This window comes from Sphaerodactylus townsendi, linkage group LG06 (genome assembly GCF_021028975.2).
Source record: "Sphaerodactylus townsendi isolate TG3544 linkage group LG06, MPM_Stown_v2.3, whole genome shotgun sequence".
Taxonomy (NCBI): Eukaryota; Metazoa; Chordata; class Lepidosauria; order Squamata; family Sphaerodactylidae; genus Sphaerodactylus; species Sphaerodactylus townsendi.
In genome coordinates, this window is record NC_059430.1 from 85,967,166 (window position 1) to 85,989,547 (window position 22,382).

Here is a 22,382-nt window from a genome sequence, read left to right on the forward strand (position 1 = left end):
TACCATGTGTTCATTTAGGAATTATGGCCCTATCTGAGGGCTTTCTAGTCACAAATGTGAAGTTTAAGCTTTTTCAAGCATAAGCAGCCATATATTACAGGGACAGGGTTGGCATTTAGCTAGCAGCAATGTGTAACAAAACTGAACTATTATTTGTTGAATAGCAATACACAGTGACATAGGTATAGATTTTTTGGGGGGGTTTGGGGCAAGGCCACACCCCACCTGCCCCTGGGGGCGTGGCCACACCTCCCCAAGCCCCGCCCCTGGCCTCAGTGCTTATAAAAGCAGCTCTCCGAGGCCAGAGATGGCAGACTCCCCTGCCCTGCCCGCCCCGCCCCCCCACCGGCTGGGCTCCCAGCTGGTAGCCAGCAGTCCCTTCTTCCTCCCCTCCAGGCAGAGGGGTAGCTAGGGAAAATGGAGCCTGGTGCAAAACCTGAGGTTTCCGCCCCACGCCCCAAAGGTGGCTGCTGTGATGCTGAAATCCACCCCCAAACAGCATCACTTTCAATGGTGTTTAAATTAGGGAGCCCAGATTCTTCTTTTAAATCCATCTTAAAGGGAGAATCTGGGGTCCCCAGTTAAAACAACATTGAAAGTGATGCTATTTTGGGGTGGATTATCCCCCACACTGAAACAGCATCTCTTTCAAGGTTTAATCTGGGGACCTCAGATTCTCCCTTTAAATCCATGCTGAAGGGATTGGATTTAAAAGGAGAATCTAGAGAAATTTGGGGGGTGCTTGCTGTCAGGAGTCAATTGTTAAGCTAGCATCACCAAACGTTCAGGGTATCTTAAGAAGACTCTCCTGGTGATACCACCCAGGTTTGGTGAAGTTTGGTTCAGGGGGTCCAAAGTTATGGACCTTCAAAGGTGTAGCCCGCATCTTCTATTAGCTCCCATTGGAAACAATGGATGGGGCACCCCTTTTGGGAATAACTTTGGACCCTCTAAGCCAACCTTCACCAAACCTGGGTGATGTCATCAGGAGACTCTCCTGATGATACCACCTAGGTTTAGTGAAGTTTGGTTCAGGGGGTCCGAAGATATGGACCCTCAAAGGGTAACCCCATCTACTATTAGCTCCCTTTGGAAACAATGGGGGATTGGGGCACCCCCTTTGAGGGTCCATAACTTTGGACCCCCTGAACCAAACTTCACCAAACCTGGCTGATATCATCAAGAGTGTCACCTGACGATAGCCTGGAATTTTGGTGCCGCTAGCCTAAAAATGTTCCCCCTGCAGGCCAAAACCCGAAACAACACTTTAAAATACAAAAACCTCATAAATGGGGGGTGGAGCTTCGAACATGCAATGGGAGGGGTTTGAATCTGAGGGGAAAAAACTCCTTACCTACATCCTTGACAATATGAGAGTACATCATCATCTGTACTGATCTTAGTTGACCGGGATTGCCTATGTGGCCAACCACCATTACTTGGAACAACTGATTTAGAGATCTGACTCATAATGTAAATTACAGATTGTTTTAGAAGTATGCACTCCTAACATATACATATTACATTATTAAAATAGGAATCAGGGGTTTATTCAGTGAATATTGTAGTCAAGAAATACTACAGCCTGATCCAACAGCTCCTTTACTCTGGCAGTCAGTAATGCCACAGTTTAGCCAGGGCAACACAGCACTCTTTTTGGTGCACAAAAGCAGTGAAGTGAACAACCAATTAGTAGAAATAGGCATCAATGAGTCATATAGCAATTCGAGATTTCAGAGAGCCACAGTCACAATTCCAAGCAACCAAAGCAGTCACATAACTACTGTATGCCCTGTACCCTAACCTAAGCAACAATATATAGAACTGTAACAACCAGAATTCCTCTAAGCATGTAGAGCTGTTTCTCCACTACTGCTGAACTATAGCCAGCTGCTGTACACCTTGAAGGGCTTACAACACAGAGTTCTAACACAGAACAGTGTACAAGCTTTCAAATTCTCCAGAATTCTTTTATAAAGCTAGATGTAAAAAAAATTGCTTCATGTTAAATATTCCCTTCAAGTTTTACTGTAGATCTGCAGAAGCGGTGGTTAGGGTTAGTAGTCCCATGTAGATAGTCCCATCTAGCTCACAATCTCATTTAACTTCTTTCCCCACATGTTCCTTGGATGATTATGACTGGCTATTCTTCCAAGCCTCTTGCATACCCCTCTTGGTTTATTACTCATTACAGCAACAAAAACAAGATAGCAAGAAGACAATGAATTATTGATCCCTATCCACCATCCTGTTGGTGAACCAATGCCATGAGTTGGGGTACAGACCCTCAGCCCTAAAGTGACAGAGGATCTCACAAAGACAGCTGAAAGGAGTAACAAATTACAGTACTGATGTTGGGGAAGACTCTACTATCTATCTTGAGAACCAGTATGCAGATGCAAAAAAAATCAGTTTTTAGTGACCAACAATCAGTGTGCAGTGAGTTCTGTAACTTCTTTCAAACTGATTTGAGTAATCCGTACTAATGATGCATCAGATTTTATCTGCTGGGAGAAAACACACTTTTATATAACTTGGCACTAATTTCAATCATGTGTCTTTTGATGGCCACACTTTTGTTCAATACAAAAAACTCATCCTATTGGGAAATCAGTACATTTAAAAGGCTGACAAACATACTCTAGAGATTCTTGGCCTTTAAGGGCATTTTATTTAGTATTTATTTGTTTTTATATTAATATGCTATTTTAATCCACAACCAGGATGTGGAATGCATCATCATTCTCCTCCATTTCATCATCCACACAATAATAACCCTGTGTAATAGGTTAGGATGACAAAAAACTGACCCTCAGTCACCCAGCAAGCTTCAAAAACACAGTGGGGATGAGAACATGTCTCCTAAATCCTAGCCCAACACACTAACCACCCCACAATACTGGTATCTACAACATTGGAAGCTGCAGACCTGGAACACAAATGCAAAATATTTCCTAGAAAAGACTGATTCTGGACAGAATTTGGAGCTTTTCAAATCATTTGGCTATTCTTCAGAGTTGCTAGCATATTTGAATTAGCAACAAAGTGACTCAGCTGACATCTGGCTTGCAGATCTGCAGCAAATATATCAATCACAATATAAAATATCAGAACTGTTGGAGGAAAAGTGTCTTACATAGTGACACTGCACCTCCCTCCTTCATGAGTACTTTCAATCAATCCAATTACATGGTCATGGACAACTTTTCAAAACATCAGTTGAGGAACAGGGCGAGGAAGGTTGTAAAGGTCCCATTCATCATTACCTTCAACCAAAAAACCCCCACATTTATTTCCATTTGTGACATGAGGCTTATATCTCAGGAAAGCCTGCAGCTTACTCAGTCCTTCTGTGGAAACCGCCTGCCAGTCCCATGAGGCAAGGCTTTGCCCACTTTCCTAGAACACGTAGCAGGTGTCACATTGGAGGACGGTTCTTAGAAGAGCCACTACAGCATGTGCTTCCTATGTGAAAACACAAACATAACTCAGCAGGCAAAGGTCTGGGTAACTGCTTTGAGGTAGCCTTCCTACCCCCCCACTGAGCCACATGGGATTGGTTAGGCCTGAGGGAAGGCCCAGTTAGACATGATTATTTTTAGTTCGCATGAAGTTTTTACATGAGGAAAAATTAAAATGTGACACTTGTTATGGGCACAAGTCTGAACCGACGTAGCCTAACACCGCATCCTTCTGCATGACAGCAGACGTGCAAAAAGCATCGGCCATCACAGTGAACACACTGAATAACACTGAACCCTGTGGACTTACGCCTACAGTTAGAACATGTGCAAATTCCTTCATAAAGGAACCCAAGTGAAGCCCTTCCACATCCTAGCTTCATTTTCCATTCAATTTCTGAAGAAACGAAACTGGACCTCGAGCCAGGCCCCGAACGCGCCTCGTGAGCTGCCCTCCCCCACCTTTATGCCAAACCATCGTGACCAATCAGAGAGAAGAAAAAAATAATAAGGCGTCAATCCTTGTGACGTCAACTTTCTAGCACCGCTCCTCCCCTTTTTTTGGTTGCCTTTTTTTTGTCTCTCGCGCACAAGCAGAGAAGACCAGCCTCGCTGCGTCACTGGTCCTCTCTCTTCTTCGCCGTCGGCTACGGGCCAATTGACGACCACACTGATACACCCTCCCCCTGACGTCACCGCCTGCCCTACCCATTCCTCTACGGGCGGGGAAGCCGCGTCCAATGAAGAGCGCGGACGGGGACACCTCTCCGTGACGTCATGGCCCCGCCTTTCGGCCGCCCCTCGGGCGCTTGGTAGCGGGCAACTGAGGGGAGACCAGGTTGAGGCCACTGCCGGTGGCGGCGCGTCTTGTCTCCGTGTGCTCCCGGCGGCCGGTGCTCGCGCCCTTCTCCTCAGAAGCCATGGAAAGTGCGGCGGCGGCGGCGGTGGCGGAGTTCAACATTCTCCTGGCTACCGACTCCTACAAGGTTGTGGGGTGCAGCTGGAGGGGAGGCGGGTTGGAAGAAAGAGGGCGATCGAGCGGGAGGGAGAGAGGCAGGCGGGCGGGCGGGCATTCAAAGCCCCCACGATGGGCTCTTGTCGTTCCGGGCGCCCGAGGCTTCTTCTCCAACCTCCCTGCTAATTCCCGCCAGTCGCGATCTCCTCTCTCCGGCTCCCTACCCTGAGTCCTGCTTCTCTCCCCCCCCCCCCCGCTTTCAGGACCTGCATGGCGCTGGGACTACGTGTGTGATGGCTCGCAGGCCATGCCTGCATGAAGGGACCTGCCAAAAGAGGACAGGGGAGGGTAGGCCCGCCTGCCCGCCCCTGCAGCCCGTGCACCTGATGAGAGCAGAGGCTCTGGGTAGTAGAAAGGCTTCTACCGCCTCGCGTTTGTTTTTTTTTAATTGGGGGTGGGGAGGGTCGAAAAGACGCACCGAGATGCTTGTGTCGACTTTCTGCTGTAAAACCTAGCGACACTTTAACTTGGGAGTAAGACCCTTTGGGAATAGGAAAAGGGAATCCCTTCCAAATGCATTTTCCTGTAAAGCTTGGCAAGTGGCTGGGATGGGGTTGATGGGAATCTGCTCCCCCGCCATGATTGGAAATGCTGGAAAAGGCTAAGGAGAGGAAAGTGAAACTAGTCACTTTTTCTGGAGCCTGATCTCCCTCTCTCCCTCGGTATCATTGCATTTCTTCACAGTTAGCTTGGCAGGGCACGAAGGTAGAAATGAGAAACTTAACATTCACAGGTGCTGTCGGAGGTGAAGAATTGGCAAGGGATCTTATGGACCCAAGTTGCTGCCCTCATGCTGTAAAGTCTCCAGAAATCAGAAGGGGGGGGGGGGGATGAGCAATATAGAAAGTGAACTGTGTGACAAGGAGGACCTGACTCAGCACTGCAACCTTCATGCACTTTATTTCTTTTTCCTCTATCTCTATCCTAGTTCTCACTGGGTGAAGTTGGAGGGGGGATGACTGTGAAATGGTGCTTCATTCAGCTAGTAGGCTAATGTAAAGGTACTGCCATTAGTTGACAATGGTGGAAAGAGGAGTGGCAGTGTTACAGGAAAGATTTTTTGTAGATAAACTAAATTAATTTACCTCAAATCATGCCAGATTTCTCACCGGTAAAGATTATGCTGTTTTTGAATCTTTATCAGGTTCTGTCTTCTGCCCTGTAGAGTGATTTACTACACTTAAAAACTTAACACTATTAGTATTTTGTTTAGTGTGTTTTATTCTACCCTTCAAGGGGCTTAGGGCCAACTACAGAGTTCTTTGTCTTTATCTTCACAACTACCCTGTAAGGTAGATTTGACTTAGCTATAATAACTAGCCCATGGACACACAGTAAATTTCATAGCAAGATGAGATTTGGACCTTGGTCCTAGTCCAGCACTAACTATTATTCCACACTGACTAGGAAACATCATTTCTTGGCTTTTGTTGACCTTGGTCAGCAGATTTGGGTCCTTTTTAAAAGCTTTGTTTGCCACACCAGGGGATAAATTTTATGTTAATGAGGTTAGACTGGAGATGAAACTCCACTTTAAAAATTGCACAAGATTTGACTGTTGCTTACTTTTGGGTTCAGTGATTGTCTTCTAATGTGTAATTTATTAAAACTTTAATTCAGCATTTAAATGGTTGTTTTGTAATTACAGTAACTTGCTCTAGCGGTCTAATTCCCTTATGCAATTGTTGGTGTTGTAAAGCTTGAAACCTGCAATGAAAGTAGATCTGGTGGTTATGAAACAGAAAACATTTCTAATGCCAGCAAGATCAGACTGTTCAAATCAGTTGTACTAGCCCTGTGGGTATTGATTATGAAAGATTTTAACTATGTAGTTCTGTTGACTGCAAAAGGAACAAGGAGGGAATACCTGTGGTTGAGGGGAAGCTACATCTAAAGTACTGTGTTGTTTTATGGGTATTGCAACAGACTTTTATTTTACCATTAAAATCAAGGCCACAATTCCATGTTAAATTTGTTTCACTAATTTGTTTGTTGTAGCAGTAGGCCCTATAAGTATTAGGTGAAGCCTTTTAGGTTCAGTATTCAATATGAAATTCTAGTTCTATATTTTGTTTGTTTCAATAGGGCGTTATAATTGTTGTTTTTCTTGTATTTTTAATGATATTGTATTTATGTTGTATTCATTTATTTTTATATTTCTCCCCTGCTCATCCCTGAAGGGCTCAGGGTGATGTACAACACAATAAGAACAACAATAAAAAACAACTCTAAAATACATTAAAACCTTGTGTTCCACAGGGGAGAAAGGTAGCTAACAAACGTTGTAAATAAACGGGAGAGTTAAGCGTGTCGGATTGTGCTTTATGTTAAAATATACTAGTGATAGTTACAGTGCTGCACATTTTTGTGGTAGAACAATATAACTTTTTTGTTATAATATTAAGAAATCTTTATGAAAAGTTAGCCTAAGAGGGGGTTGGTCTTGACTTTTAAAAACTGTACAAATTCTTTCTGCTCCACATGAACAATATCCATGTATTTTCATATTAAAGAAGAAGAAGAGTTTGGATTTATATCCCCCCTTTCTCTCCTGCAGGAGACTCAAAGGGGCTTACAATCTCCTTGCCCTTCCCCCCTCACAACAAACACCCTGTGAGGTGGGTGGGGCTGAGAGAGCTCTGAGAAGCTGTGACTAGCCCAAGGTCACCCAGCTGGCATGTGTGGGAATGTACAGGCTAATCTGAATTCCCCAGATAAGCCTCCACAGCTCAGGCGGCAGAGCTGGGAATCAAACCCGGTTCCTCCAGATTAGATACACGAGCTCTTAACCTCCTACGCCACTGGTATTATTTGTCTACACATATATTTTGAGAACCCCCTGTTGAGTAAGTTAAGGAGTATCACTTTCTTTACCCATAATAGTTTTGCCATCCAATAATCAATTAAAAATGAGTATTTGTGAAATGTGGTCTCCAAAGAATGGATTATGATGCCGGGGCTTTCTTGAAAAGTTTAGTGACTCACTCAAAGCCACTATTTTTCTGTGTCTCCTGTCGCAGGTGGCTATTGAAGGTCTCGTCCCCCTCTTTGAGCTCCTTGAAGGAATATCAGGATACAGCTAATTCCAGATCACCCAAACAATAACGTTGGAGCATTTGAATTTGACATTGGTTTCTTATACTCTTTAGCAATGACAAAGCTTACAAGAATAAATTGGGATAAGAAAAATATAAACTTTAAAATAGTGTAGTTACAGACAAAACATAGAAATAACTTCTGGTTTCATTTTTTGATGCGTCTTTGTATCCAAATGAGCTGATCTGCAATATTTATAAGTGCTTGCATTGTTCACAGTACTTGATAGAGCATGCCCTGCCAACAATTCACAGTTGAAAATAGAACATCTTTTTTAACATATCTATTTTTATACTGAGCTGCAACTTTTGTATACATTGCTGAGGGGTTTTTCTCTACCTGTGAGTTGCATTTTTTCATGCTCCAGTAGCTTGCCATATGCATAAGTATATTGGGCTTGATGGCCCTTGTGGTGTCTTCCAGCTTTGTGATTCTTTATATTTTAACTTAATTTCACAGTGGGCCTGATTATAATAGAATACGTACATATTCTTTTGCTATGCCTGTAACTTTAGTAAAATATAAAAAGTTCAATTTGACATGGAGCTAAGAATGTCATAGTGTAGATGAGCACTATATATATTTCATTATAGTGTTAGATGGGCTGCTTGCCCCCTGTCTGGCAGTAGTCAGGAGCAAGCATAACAGGAAAACCTACTGGTCACCGGCTATAACTGGGGTCAGTTCCAAACAGGAAATGAATTAATCTCACTGTTCTACAGTACACTTTCTAACTCTTTTATAATTAGCTTAAGAACAAAACCTTTCAGTGATTTATTTGCCTGTTTCTCCAATAAAGTCAACATTTTAAAAATATTTGACCAGAATTTTTTGCCAATCAAATTGCTAATCCTAGGTCCGTGATGGCGAACCTATGGCACGGGTGCCCAAGGCGGCACTCAGAGCCCTCTCTGTGGGCACGCATGCCGTCATCTCCCCCTCCCCCAGCCAGAGACGGCTGCCAGCAAACACGTTGGGAGTCACGCTGCATAGGCTGGCTATGCACAAGGCGCTCTGCCGGCTGGGGCTGAGCTTCAGGGAGGCCCTCTTGAGTCGACCCGATTTGCTGTAAGTGCCATCTATTGTCCCACAAGTACCGCCCGCCCCCCCCCCCCCCAAGCTTGGGAGACTGGAGGCAGGCATGCTTTTCTTGGCATGTAACTTTTGGGACCAAACTAAAACTTTGGGGGTAGGATTAAAAAGTAGCAGTCCGGGTGAGGGGCTTCCATTAGGAGGAGTGTGCCTGCCAAGAGCAGAGCAGGTGCAGTGATGGGGTTCAGGCGCTCGCCCCGATTGGAGTGAACTGTATGTTAAGGGCCCCCTCCCCTGGGAGAGAGAGTGATGGGGCTTTTAGTGCCTGGGAGCCCAGGACGGGGAGGAGAGATCTTGCAAGGTCCCTAGGCTCCCAATGCCAATCTCGTTCCCACAGGATCAAAGCAAAAGTACAAAAGACAAAAGGCATTTCACAGCAATAAAGAATTGAGCTAAACCAGGTCCCGACCAACTGGCAGGAAAGGAAGAGGAGCATCCCTTCCTGCCCTGAGCATCCCTCTCCCCCTTGACAGAATTAGGGCCATTCTGACAGAGGCAAATGTGGGACAGAGAGTTCCATTTCAAAATATTCTCCATGCCTTTATTTTTCTGTTCCTGTTGCATTTTTGTGGGAAGTCAAGTACTGTGATGACACGTGAAGGAAAAACCGTAGATCAGATGGCTGCTCCACAAATTTCGCTTTTCTGAAGTTATCCCACCCCTCGCACAGAATTCTTGTTTAGGATTGCCTTACTTGACTGCCTTTTTACATCTATTTTGTGGTGGTGGGGTTATTTGGTTTCAGAAAGCAAAAGTTTTACTTCCCTCTCCCCCCACACCTCTCCCCCTTCCCCTGCCAGGCCCCCAGTGTGATAATAGTGTAATTATTTCAGAAAGATTATTAGCATTAAACCTCAGACCTAGCTTTGGGGAAGCAGGGTAGATAGCCCTGTTAAGCGATGTTAAACCCACTGATTTTCATGCTAAGAACTAAAGCGCAATCCTTTACCTGGGAGTAAGCTCGGTTGCTGGCAATGGGGCTTGCTTCTGAGTAAACCCTCCTAGGGTCATGATTCATCCATTTGAAGCGTTGCACGGTTGCTTCAAAGCAAAGCCACCGACTACCACCAAGCTTACTTCCGAGTAACGCGCACCTTGGAGCCAACCGTTTTTTCTAAACTAAAACCTATTCAGGTTAAATTGAGTTTTGGGTTGCAATTTGGGCACTCGGTCTCGAAAAGGTTCGCCATCACTGTCCTAGGTAATCAACCTTTTCTCTGTGAAGAAGTAATTGTAATTGGGAAAAAATGAGGCAGTGCTCTAGTGTTTTTGTGTCTCTGTGTTAGTGCATTTACTTAGGCTTCTGCACTAGTTAAGATGCACTCCCCCTCCCCTCAACAAATTAACTTCTAGGGACCTGGTATAAGGGGGTGAAATTTAGCATGCACACATATGCCCTCTAACAATTTAAATCACAATCCTAATACCTTCCCAAAAGGTAAAATAAGCAAAGTTTTTCTTTTAGTAATGTTCTAGTAAGCAGGAGCAACTGAACAGTGTCACCAATAAGCAAAAAAGGTAGGTCCATGCCCCAAAGATCTCACAGTCTAAATTAGCGGTTCCCAACCTGGGGTACATGTATATGCTAGGGTATATGCTAGGGTATTTTGGGATATGCAGGGGTATATGCTAGGGTATTTTGGGATATGTAAAAAATTACATAATGGGTTTGTTAATATGGGGGTACAGTTTTAGGGAAATGAGTTGCCAAGTGAGAAAATGTTGGGAACCACTGGTCTAAATTTTAAGTACTAGAGAAGCAACTGATTGAGGCAGTGCTAATGAGCTAGATATATGCTAATACAACTGAGCCCATTTCCTGTTTAAGTGATTAAAGGCTTCAATGAAGAAGCAGAATTTGGAGGCAGAAGTGATGTTATACAGGTGTTCTACGGTAGGAACAAAAGTGTGTAATATAGATTGTGATGATAAACCCAGCTCTCTACAATCGCAAAGAATGCTTTACAGCCTAAACTCCTGTACCCCAAACACAGTTCCTTTATATGACCATGAGCATCATAATACCCCTTGGTTTTCTTTTGGTGTCTACCAAGCTTTCCAGAAAGTGGATGGGGCTGTTGTAATGTAAGTCTTGTTATAGGCTGCCCTTTTTAAAATGAAAATATTTTAAAATGAAAATAGGTTCAGGAGGACTGGTAAGCACCTAGACTTTCCTTATACCTGTTTCAATAACAGCAAAAAAAAAACAAAAAAAAAAAAACGCACCCACCCCGGAAGTAGAATTGTAACTTCATCCACCATGTACTGAACTGTCTTTGTTTTAAAATGCTCTGCTTTGTTTTAGAATGCTCTATTTGGGCCCTGCTAGAAGGGCACTAGGACCCAAGCAGAGCCTTCTAAAACAAAGATAGTTCAGCATGTGGCAGATGAAGTTACAATTCTACTTAATTTATTTTTGTTGAAAAGGGTATAATTATAGTTGCATTTCCCCTTCAGGATTTCTTTCTTCCCAGGAGAAGTGTGAGGTTCTACCTCTTGAGGCAGTCACTTTGGGTTTGGCTTCACTACCTACTGTGTGTTACTGGACACAGCGTGTAACACACCTCTGGAGATGCCAGCCACAGATGCAGGCAAAACGTTAGGAACAAGATCTACGAGACCACGGCCACGCAGTCCGGAAACTCCACAACAACCAATCTTGTAATGTTTCTTTTAAAACAAAGCGTAATAATGAAATGGGAGGAAATTCTGCTGACAAGTTGGCAAAGCCCATATTTAAGAGTAAAATTTTGTCCTGCTGTTTATATGTTGCTCTTCTATGTAACTTGGCAATTTAATATTATCAGAAGAACATGATGGACATGTAGTCTTAAAAGGACCTCACTCAGACTTAGACTTCCAGTACAAATAAGGAACATACAACTGTACTTGGTGATGATGCCCCTGGTAAACACATTCCCACCAAAATACTCAGTTGCAAGCAGTGCTTTTATTGTTTAGTGTGTACCTTTGCAATGCAAACTGCAGGTCCTGAAACAATAGCTTCATCTCTGCAAGCATACTGTTTTATTGCTGCTGTTGTAATATTTGACAGTGGAGCTAGGGAGTGAGAATTGACCTAAAGTGTCACTTCTCAGTTTCTCCAGAATCCTGGTCAGTTTCATCTCTCTGTTTACAAAATAAGGTGAACATTGTGGAAAATAAGAGTTCATGAGGCAATAATGCAGATGTCTGTTGCTTGAGCATCTTGAAACTGGAGGGTTGGTACTTTGGTTGGACTTTTGTATGTCCTGTGTGCTGCCGGCAGAAGAGGTGCAATGATAAAATGGTCCTTGTTCCACCATCAGAAAAATTAGAGCTACTTTGAGCTTGCCATGTTCTTCAAGGCTGAAGGACAAAACAGCTCCTTTTTTGAAAGATATATGTGACACAAGTCTAGCTTGTTTGGGATATTTTTTCTTGTACATAATAAAATGTTTCAAATTCATACTGAGATTTTTCTTAATGCAGGTGACACATTATAAGCAATATCCACCCAACACAAGCAAAGTTTATTCCTACTTTGAGTGTCGTGAAAAGAAGACCGAGAACTCCAAATTAAGGAAGATGAAATATGAAGAAACTGTTTTTTATGGGTTGCAGTATATTCTTCATAAGTATTTGAAAGGTATTCCATCCTATAATTTTAACCATAGTTTTGGAACATGAATAACCTTAACTCCTTTAATTAAACAACAGTAACAGCTTTTAAAATATATTATTTGTATCTCAGAATTAACAATGAAACAGAAAATTCACAAATAGTAATATTTTCTAACTTGCAAATATGCCTTTATGCCTAAGATCTGTGTCCAGAGGCCATATATGTATATATAAATAAAATGTATATATAAATAAAAGGGACTACTGTTATTGAGACAGAAATGGTCTATATTCCCCTGTAGTGCTTTGGTAGTAGCAGTCCCCAGGGTCTAAGGCTGGATTTTTTTCCAGCCCTGCTTTTAAAGGTCCTTAACTGAAGACTGCAGCATTCACCTTTAGTTCCTATATGTGCATATTGAAAAACGTAGTCCTTGAGAATGAGGACTAAATTGCATTAAAAATTAAGGAAGTGATCCTATTTTCTTTGGGCTTTAGTTAATGCTTGAAGGAAAGAGTTCAGCACTAACAATGTATATTCTTTTTCAGACAAAGTTCTTTTGTGACAACTTAAGTATGAATGTCAAAAACAGTTGCTGGGTTTTCTAGAAAAAATATGAATTGGAAAATTTCCCAGCACCCCAATAGAATATGATTTGATTAGCATGCTTATTTGATACATTTTGATAGGGACCATTTAAAAGATACCCAGTGTTAGTTCTGCATACTTATACTTGAACTCAAATATTTGATTAGGGAAAAAATCCAAGTATAGCCTAAATGTTATGCTTAAAGAAATTCAGAGCTTTATGTAGAAATTATTGTTATTGTAATGCTACCTGAAAATTTAAAGATAATATAGTTTGTACTTACCTTTATTTCAATTTAAGGAATTTTAAGGCACTGAATACCGTTGACACCCTGGATAATAACCAAACTAAATTGCAATTTCTGCTGGTTCCCCCTTATGCCATTCCTTGGGGTTCCTGCACCTCAGAAGTAGAATTTTGTGGGGGGCAGGGAAGTTCTGTTTTGCAAATGGAACATTTTATGTCAATCCAACTCAGTGATACTGAAATCACTTTTCTTAGCTCTAGTTTTAATTTGGCCTGCACAGCCCATCAGATGTTCATGACTTGATTTCTGTTCGGATTATACTCTGTATTTGTGTTGTATGCTCCTGCCCCAGTTTACAAATCAATTAAGCATATATGTACTCTCTCTGGTGGATTCCACACAGCACAAACATAACATCTTTAGCGCATTATAGATAGAGTTTTGGGGAAGAACTTTGTACAGCTCTCTTCCCCTGAAATAATTCAACCCATCATATTTCTCTTAGCGCAGGTTTTTCAAAGATTGCTCAACTAGCCATCTTCTCTCTCCCCCCCCACCCCCCCAGCCGGGGTTGAGGACAATCTTACCTGCTGAGTGAACACCAGCAAGCAGAAAACATTTTATTTCATGCACCCAAAACTTTTCCTTTCATTTCTGCCTCTTGCATTTGCCATGTTGTGGGCTGCAGGAGATTCTCCGTGGACATTCCCCATGGAGTGTTGTCGAAGGCTTTCACGGCCGGAATCACTTGGGTGCTGTGTGGTTTCCGGGCTGTATGGCCGTGTTCTAGCAGCATTCTCTCCTGACGTTTCGCCTGCGTCTGTGGCTGGCATCTTCAGAGGATCTGATGTTGGGAAAGCAAGTGGAGTATATATCTGTTGGAGTGTCCAGGGTGGGTGGGGAAACCTTGTCTGTGAGTAACAAAGGCGGCAACCAGGTCAGTAGTTGAGGGCATCTGAATAGAAGTATGAGTAACAATGAAGACTATAGCATGGGAGTAACAATGGAGATAGCAAGGTCACTGGTGGGAGCATCTGAATAGAACAAGGTTTCCCCACCCACCCTGGACACTCCAACAGATATATACTCCACTTGCTTTCCCAACATCAGATCCTCTGAAGATGCCAGCCACAGACGCAGGCGAAACGTCAGGAGAGAATGCTGCTAGAACACGGCCATACAGCCCGGAAACCACACAGCACCCAAATTCCCCATGGAGGTTTCCTTTGCTTGCAGCTCATCCCTTTGTTATTTCTCTGTCAAAAGTAGATGTCGAAGTCTTTATTTACGGTCAGTGACCAAATATCAAAAGTAGATGAATAAAGTTAGTTTAGCCTAGCTATCCTGTGCATGTGTTGTCTTTCTTTCTTTCTTTTTTGGTTTGAAGAGGCTGTCTGTGAAGCTACAGCAATGTGACTGGAGAAGCTGCAATATGCAAACAGCCCCCTCAAAGCAACAGAAAAGGGAAAAATGACACTCATGTGATTGCTAGGCAAATTTTGTTCATCTACTTTCAACAGCAAAATACGAAACAAGTGAGCTGCAAGCAGAGGAAACCTCTGTGGGGAATCTCCTGCAGCCCACAAGATGGCGGGTGATGCTGCGAAACTGTCAAGAGCTCCGTGCAGCAGGCAGGAAAAAAGATCTGTTTTGGCTGATGACACTTGTGTTCTCCCGTGCTGTGGGAACACAAAATCCCAAAATAGACCTTGTTCATGTTATGCTTTTTCTAAAAGGAATTATATTACTGTTTTCAGCTTGAACATATATTTGATATTTGCCAAAAGAGAGCAAGCCACTGCCACTAATTTACCAAATGGATAAATCTGAGTTATGTGTAATTAAGAAATCCAGTTCAAATAATGGTACTATGTAGAACCATGCAAATATGAGAGTACAGAGTTCATTATTGAAGACAACTTCATACTAAGATATGATCTCTTTCCTATTAACCATAAAATGAAGATAACTAAGAGTAAGAGCATTAGATTTAGAATTTGACAGTTGTAGTCTTCATTTGATTGCAAATCATGGATGATCTGCCAAGGATAACGTCCTCACTACAAGTGATTATCTACTAATGGTCAGTGTTTAAGAACGATATACCCTTAACTAGTTCTGTGATTCATTCTGCTACCAAATTGTTAATTTTGGGCTGTGGGGGTAAATTCAACTTAAACCTGTGGCACCTGTCTCCACATTATAAATGTGTAGGATCAGAATACAATACATGTTTATGTGAAAGTTCTACTGGGTATGTGGGATGTACTCCCAAGTAAGTTTGCATAGAATGGCAATACAAAGTGATTACTATAGTAGATAAAATATCTGTGGCTATGGCCAAGAAGTCAACCTTTGCACAATGTAGTCAGCTTCTATGCTACAAAATATATCTATAAAGTGACATATGATTAGATGAGATCGAATTTCAATAGGCATGCTCGTATTCCAGTGCTTGGTCATTTATTGGTCATGACATTTAAACTTCTTTTGATCACAGGCAAAGTGGTAACCAAAGAAAAAATTCAGGAAGCCAAAGAGGTATACAAGGAACACTTTCAAGACGATGTCTTCAATGAAAAGGGGTGGAACTACGTTCTTGAGGTAAAAATTTAGTTTAGGAGAACACTGCTTGTTCTTCTGAATAGCTGTCCTGCATATAGCTAGTCAAATGAAAGTTTATGTTGCTTACACTATAAGGCTGCAGTTGGCAGGGCCTTAGCTTCTTGAGTTCAATGTGGTAAGCCAAGCAGCTGTCATTTTCTTTTTTAGATACTTCCAATACCAAGTAGGGTTTTCCAGGTAATAGGGATTTGCTTCTGGTATTGCATAGTAAAATGCATGGGAGCACAGCTGGAGGGGCACAATTCCACACAGACTAGCAATTTAAGATGATGTTTCTGAAGGAACTTTACAACTGTTGTTTGACAAGTATTATACCTGTTGGTTAATGACATATAGCACTAATGGTACAGGAAACACAGTTGTCTCAGCACATTATACTGGTGACAGCCAGGATGAGTTGAAACTTCATGAGCAAATCATGGCGTATGCTGAGGAGTCAGAGATCAACAACTGTGTTCTACCCAGTTGTCCGTGCTTTCTGAAAGAAACTTTCTTCCCAGTGTGTGAGCACCGCTGTAAATTTCCTAACAATACCATTATTTTGCTGTCTATGAAGTAGTGTCATACACAAACTTTGGATGTGTGTTGAACATACTTAACTTTGAATTAAAATAACTGCCTGCATGGTACTTGCAAGGAAAGAAAGTGAGTACTACTAGGGATGTACATTTGGATATGTTAAACTGAAAAAGTTGCTGTGGTCTTTTTTGGCTTTTGTCAGTCAAAAAAAAAAGAGGCATCATTTTAATGGAGCCAAAAAGGCAAAGCTGAAGCAAAAATGAATTTTAATATTTCTAGGGAGTGGTTTTTTGGGGGGTAGAGCCACCAAATTTGCAGCATAACTGCAGGTGACTCTCCTTACAGGAACCCCCAAGTTTAGTGAAGACTGGAGTCAATTTTAGAACGGAGAACTGAGCTGAGACATAATTTCCCCAACATTCTCATAACAGGAATTTTTTTCCACAACTTTCTATTCTTTGGGAGTCTGTACAGGGGGAGGGCTGTTTTTAAGGCAGTGGTACCAAATTTTCAGTGTAGCTGCAGGTGCCTCTTGTCATGTGAATTTGGTTACGTTTGGGTTAGGGGGTCCAATTTTGAGATATTTTGGGGGAAAGCAAAAAAAACCCCCTCCCCACCCATAATTTTCACATTTTCTGAAAATGTTGGGGTCTGTTAAATAATCTGAAAAATACCCCCCTTAAAATGATGTGCATCCCTTGTGAAGACTTAATTGCATGCTAGATGTAGCCTTGGTGCTTTTTCACTCAAGTTGCATGTTTTTGTTACAATGATTTTGTTGCCACTTAAAGAAATATTGTCAAATAGAAACAGTCATTGATAGTAAAGCCTGTTCTTCATCCAGAAACATGAACGGCAGTATTTAACCCTTCATTTCTAATCCTGTATGTTTACTATTACACACCAGAAGTATGAAGGGCATCTTCCAATAGAAGTAAAGGCTGTCCCTGAGGGCTCTGTCATTCCCAGAGGAAATGTACTCTTTACTGTTGAAAACACTGATCCAGACTGTTACTGGCTCACAAACTGGATTGAGGTAAGTTGTGAAAAACTGTCCCTAGTTAACCAGAGTGGCTGCTTGCATCATGCCATGGTGGCTATGTAAACAGCTCAAAAACAGGAGCATTAGCCCAGGGCTGGCCACCATCATCAGAATGCATGCCTGATTACCAACCCTTTACACACACATGGCCTGGTCTGGGAAACCCATTTCAGGTTTGAAGACAATAGGACACATGATGTTGGGGAACTGGTGTGTTATCCCTGCTGTCTTTTTTGTACCCAATTGGCCCCTATGTTGTAAGCTGCCCTGAGTCTCCTGTGGGGTATAGTATAAATATAGTATAGTATATAGTATATATAGTATATATAGTATAGTATAAACCCCCTGTGGGGGCTGAGTATAAATAAATAAATAGTTCACGAGAGGCAGTTGGGAGTGGGGGTGGGAACTGAGACATGTGAGTGCTAGCCCGTCCCATTAGCTGCAAAGCTGCTTTTGGCCAGCTCGGATGTAGAATGTGTTATGTGTTGCTTAGAATTCATATTTTTACTTTGTGTTTATATTTTGACATCTTACTTCTCCCCACAAAGCCCTCTTGCTTTCTGTTTTTAATATCCCCCACCACCTTGTTGTCCTCTTCCTGAGTAAATGTATTTTTTTCAACATGAATTTTTTTCAAAATGTATTTTTTTCAACATGTTGTCCTCTTCCTGAGTAAATGTATTTTTTTCAACATGAATATACAACTGTACTTTTCAAAAACTGTTCATGTATCATCTTACGTATCAGGTTTAATTGGATGGTTTGCAAGATGGATTTCAGTGCCAACTTCTTAAATGTCTGCAAGTAGGATGGTTCAGGCTAAACCGATCTCCTTAGATCTCAGTGTTAGCCCTGCTTAGTATTTGGATGGGAGACCTGCAAGGAATACTAGGGTCTCTGTGCAGAGCAGGCAATGGCAAACCACCTCTGTTAGTCTCTTACCTTAAAAACTCTGTTGGGTCATCATAAGTATGTTGTGACTTGACAGCATTTTCCACCACTATTCAAATAGGTTTGCCTTTCATATATAATTTTAATTGCTGTTTTGTAATTCTTATGCCTCTGCAAGATACTCAAGAGGTACTATCTTATTCACAGAACATCTTATGTTTTCATAGACTATTCTTGTTCAGTCATGGTATCCAATCACTGTTGCCACAAACTCCAGAGAACAAAAGAAGATCTTGGCAAAATACTTGCTAGAAACCTCTGGCACTTTGGAAGGACTTGAGTACAAATTGCATGACTTTGGCTACCGCGGGGTTTCTTCACAAGAGGTAATCCTGGTTTCTCATTTCATTGAAGGCTTGAACTGAGCAAATCATGTTTAGAAGTCTGGATCATGACATGAGACTATTCGACAATTGCGTTTGGTGTCTTTTTCATGTAAAATTCATATAGCATTCTAAAATCCTGAGCACCTTAAATTGTTAACACCAAGCATTATGTTTTTGTTGTGTAGTATAATACCCCGCAGAGTAAAAGAAGCGTGGTACTTCGTATCGTATTTATACCATGAGATCAGCTGTAAAATTCAAGTACTTACTAGTCTGGAGTTCTATGCATTCAAACATTCCCTGTCATGTCTTGTTCTCAGACAGCAGGGATAGGAGCCTCTGCACATTTGGTGAACTTTAAAGGAACTGATACAGTAGCAGGAATTGGTTTAATTAAGAAATATTATGGAACGAAAGACCCCGTGCCAGGCCATTCTGTTCCAGCTGCTGAACACAGGTATCTCTCTTCCCTTGACCCTTTGAATGTTAAATCCCTGCTCTTCCTTTGATTGCAATACTTTGATTGCAATGTAAATCTGGACTGACTGTTCTCACTGTGAATGCCATGTCTTTTTAAAACTTGAATTCAAGTAAAAGTTTCCTTAATTCATTTGCAAGATTGATGCTAGACAGCGACAGCTGTTGGTCACAACAAATTCTGCTGGTTTCACATTACAAATGTCACTGTTCTCTTTATTGAAGTTGGCCGAGAAGTGTAACCTAAACTGTTTCAAGATCCGAAATAAGTAAATTGAATGTCAGTGCAGTGGATTTGTCATGTACCATTTCTTTATGCACCCAGTTCATATTATATGTTAATCTCTTAGTAATAACTGTACAATGAGTTACAGCTGGTCAGCATTGACGGTCAGGATTTGAACATTTCTGTCAACATGCTGAACTCTTTAGGAAAGGCTGCTTCTACAGTAATAAAAGCCTGGTGTAGAGAAAGATTACTAAGAGTAGAAATGATAAACCTTTGTTTTTATAGAGCAAAGCAAAATGTTTAGTGTGCAGGATGTAGATGCAATAATAGGAATATGTGTTCCACAGATGTATCCCATAGAGCAGGGGTCGGCAACCTTTGCCACCCAAAGAGCCATTTGGACCCGGCGGCGGCAGCCGGGGAGCCTCGCCCCCACCCGTGGCGCTGCCCCGCACTCAGCCAGTCCAGCTCCGCAACTCCAGCTACCACCGATAGCAGAACACCTCCTCCCCCCCCACTTCCAGAACAGAGGGCGAGTGCCTCCTCCCCAGCAGGGTCCTGCCCGCCCTCCACACCGGCCAGCTGGCCTACCGGCCATCATTCCCCTCCTCACCCTTACTCCCCCTCCCCCGGCAGGCTCTGAGGCTCGGCTTCTGGCAGCCAGCCTCTATGTGACTTTCTTAAAAGGGCAATTCTCTAAAGATTGCTTTCCCCTTTAAGCAATATTTTGGGGAATTGCCCCTTTAAGAAAGTCATAGAGGCTGGCAGCCTGGAGCCAGCCTGGGTAAGTCCGGGGCAGCTGCTGAGGAGGCAGGGCTGCGCGTTGTGCTTACTCGTGAGTAAGCGGGGCTCTGCAGGGGGCGCCAGGAGGGTTTTTGGTCTCCAGGCACCATTTGGACCTGGTACGCCTCTGGAAGGGGCAGCCACGCCAGGAGCCACAGTACAAGCGGGAAGGAGCCACATGCAGCTCACGAGCCACGGGTTGCCGACCCCTGCCATAGAGCATTTGTGCCATTGTTTTTGCCTGAGACAATCTTAGGGCCGCTGGTATAAAATAGTCTCCCTTTGTGCAAAAAAAAAGAATTATATGGTGGGTAAATCTTTCCCCTTGCTGCATATTTACAGTGTTTCACCCACAAGCCGGAGCCTGAAGTGTCACTCCCAGAAAACTAAAACTGTTTACCTGTTATAGCCTCTTCATTTTTTATATGCCAGGCCTTGATTCTTGGCTGTTTGCCAAAAGCCATCACCTTAGTTTTATGACAAATGTTTTTTATCACAATATTCAGCTACCGGCAAGGACTCTTTTCAACCCTTTTCAACTCTTTTCAATAGGTGTTCTGAACAGTATGTTTACATCGTTAGCATAAAATGAGAGTGATGAGCAAGTTTAGGGGAATGTAACCTACCATATTTAGGCAACTTACTAAGTTGCTAATATAATAGATAAAGAGCATCGGAGCTAAGAGACAACTGACCTGACTCCTTTGTAGGTGTTGATCAAGTCTGGGATTTGCCTTTTTTTTTCTGGTGCACCTTATTCTTAATGCAGACCATCCATAAAGGACTCAGGTAAGAAACAGTAATCTCTAGTCCATAGATAACTCTTCCAATTTGGCTCATAGTAGGGATCTTGAAATATTCCTCCTTAAAATCAACAAAGGCTGCATTTATTGAAGCTGGGTCCTTTGAGTGGTACTTTTCAATAAGGTGTTGGAGGGTAGAGCAGTGCTTAATTGTTGAGCTGCCTGTTCCTGTGCTATTATTACCTTCTCCTGATCAAACCAGATGGTGAATTTATCAAGGAGGTGCCAAGCATACCGTCAATACTTGTTTAAGTCAGTTACATCCATAATAAAAACATGTTAAGCAGCCGTGGTATATTGTATGGACTGGATGCAGCTATCTGTCAGGAGAAGACAGAGATCTTTCATATATTTCCTTCCCCACAGCAGCCCTGTCAGAACATGTCAAAGTTGATTTTCAGGGTCATTCTACTTGAATGCTGCTGAAAGAGGAGTGGTTTTGCTCCCTCAGTGCAGCTTCTTCCAATCCATGTGGCTGTTAGTCCACATGTATCCTGTGACCCAAGAATCCACTTTCCAAAGGTTGGGATGGATTGAGGACGGGTGAGATAAGGGAAAGATTGGCAGTCCTTGTGCCTGAGGATCATTGAATGCAATCCTCTGTTGTATTGAGGCTAGGAAAGGAGGTGTTGCCGCTGCATGTCCTCCCCACCCCACAAATTCTCATAATGTCCCTGCTCTGGGACGCATCAAGAAATTTCCCTGTGGGGAGATCTTGAGAATCCTGAGTGTCATCAACACTCTGGCCTTGAGACAGGGTTTTCTGACCCTTCCGTGGGAAGTTTCTGTGATGCACCCCATGGCTTATGACTGAAATGGATGCAGTGAGGAAATTTTTGAATTATCTGGCCATGTCTTAGCCTATGTAATAATTGAGAGTCTGCTGAAACTTTATGCTGCATTCCAGAATAGGGACCTAGCAAAAAAAAAAGTTGGAATACCAACTTTCAGTAGTTCTTTGAACTTAGAGGTTGTGATCTAATACTCCATCCCCTAGGAAATTTATCTGAAAATGAAATGCAGACCTCTCCCCCCCCCCAGTCACATGCAATAATTATGGTCCACATGTGCACCTCAGAGATGAATGGGATGACATGTAAAATCCATCAAGGATGTGGGTCCTGTGCCTGAGTTGGGAAGCGGTGGGTAGGGCTTCCTAGCTCCCAGATTCTGGCAGGGTGCAACTAACACCTGTGCAGTCTGTCAAGAGTCCATGAGTGATCTTAGATGCCTCCTTATTTATGGAGGCACAGGTCACGAGTTTGGCACGCCTGGCATTTTACCACCTTTGCCAGGTGACTCACTGGCCCCCATCTGCCCCAGTCTGATTTAGCCACAGTGATTCATGTGATTTAGCCACAGTGATTCACCTCCAGACTAGACTACTGTAGCTCACTCTGTGCAGGGATGTCTTTGCTCTGGAAATTCCAGCTGGTTCAAAATGTAGCTGCTCAAGTCCTGACAGGGACTCCCTGGCAAGCACATATCCAGCCAGTTGATTGCCAGAATTGTTATAGGTTTTA

General features: G+C 42.6%; 2 protein-coding genes across 2 annotated transcripts in view; one reads left to right on the forward strand and one right to left on the reverse strand.

Annotated features, from left to right (window-relative positions):
• Positions 1-3,879, reverse strand: part of PIK3CG (phosphatidylinositol-4,5-bisphosphate 3-kinase catalytic subunit gamma) — a 135,145-nt gene extending 131,266 nt beyond the window's left edge. Inside the window, exon 1 of the mRNA XM_048500083.1 lies at positions 3,772-3,879. Within this exon, the coding sequence (XP_048356040.1) occupies positions 3,772-3,804 (33 nt within the window). The 5' untranslated portion in view covers positions 3,805-3,879. The remainder of the gene's footprint in view (positions 1-3,771) is intronic.
• A 377-nt stretch (positions 3,880-4,256) lies between these two features.
• Positions 4,257-22,382, forward strand: part of NAMPT (nicotinamide phosphoribosyltransferase) — a 28,250-nt gene continuing 10,124 nt past the window's right edge. Inside the window, exons 1-6 of the mRNA XM_048500061.1 lie at positions 4,257-4,447; positions 12,136-12,292; positions 15,602-15,705; positions 17,153-17,281; positions 18,409-18,567; positions 18,888-19,024. Of these exons, the coding sequence (XP_048356018.1) occupies positions 4,382-4,447; positions 12,136-12,292; positions 15,602-15,705; positions 17,153-17,281; positions 18,409-18,567; positions 18,888-19,024 (752 nt within the window). The 5' untranslated portion in view covers positions 4,257-4,381. The remainder of the gene's footprint in view (positions 4,448-12,135; positions 12,293-15,601; positions 15,706-17,152; positions 17,282-18,408; positions 18,568-18,887; positions 19,025-22,382) is intronic.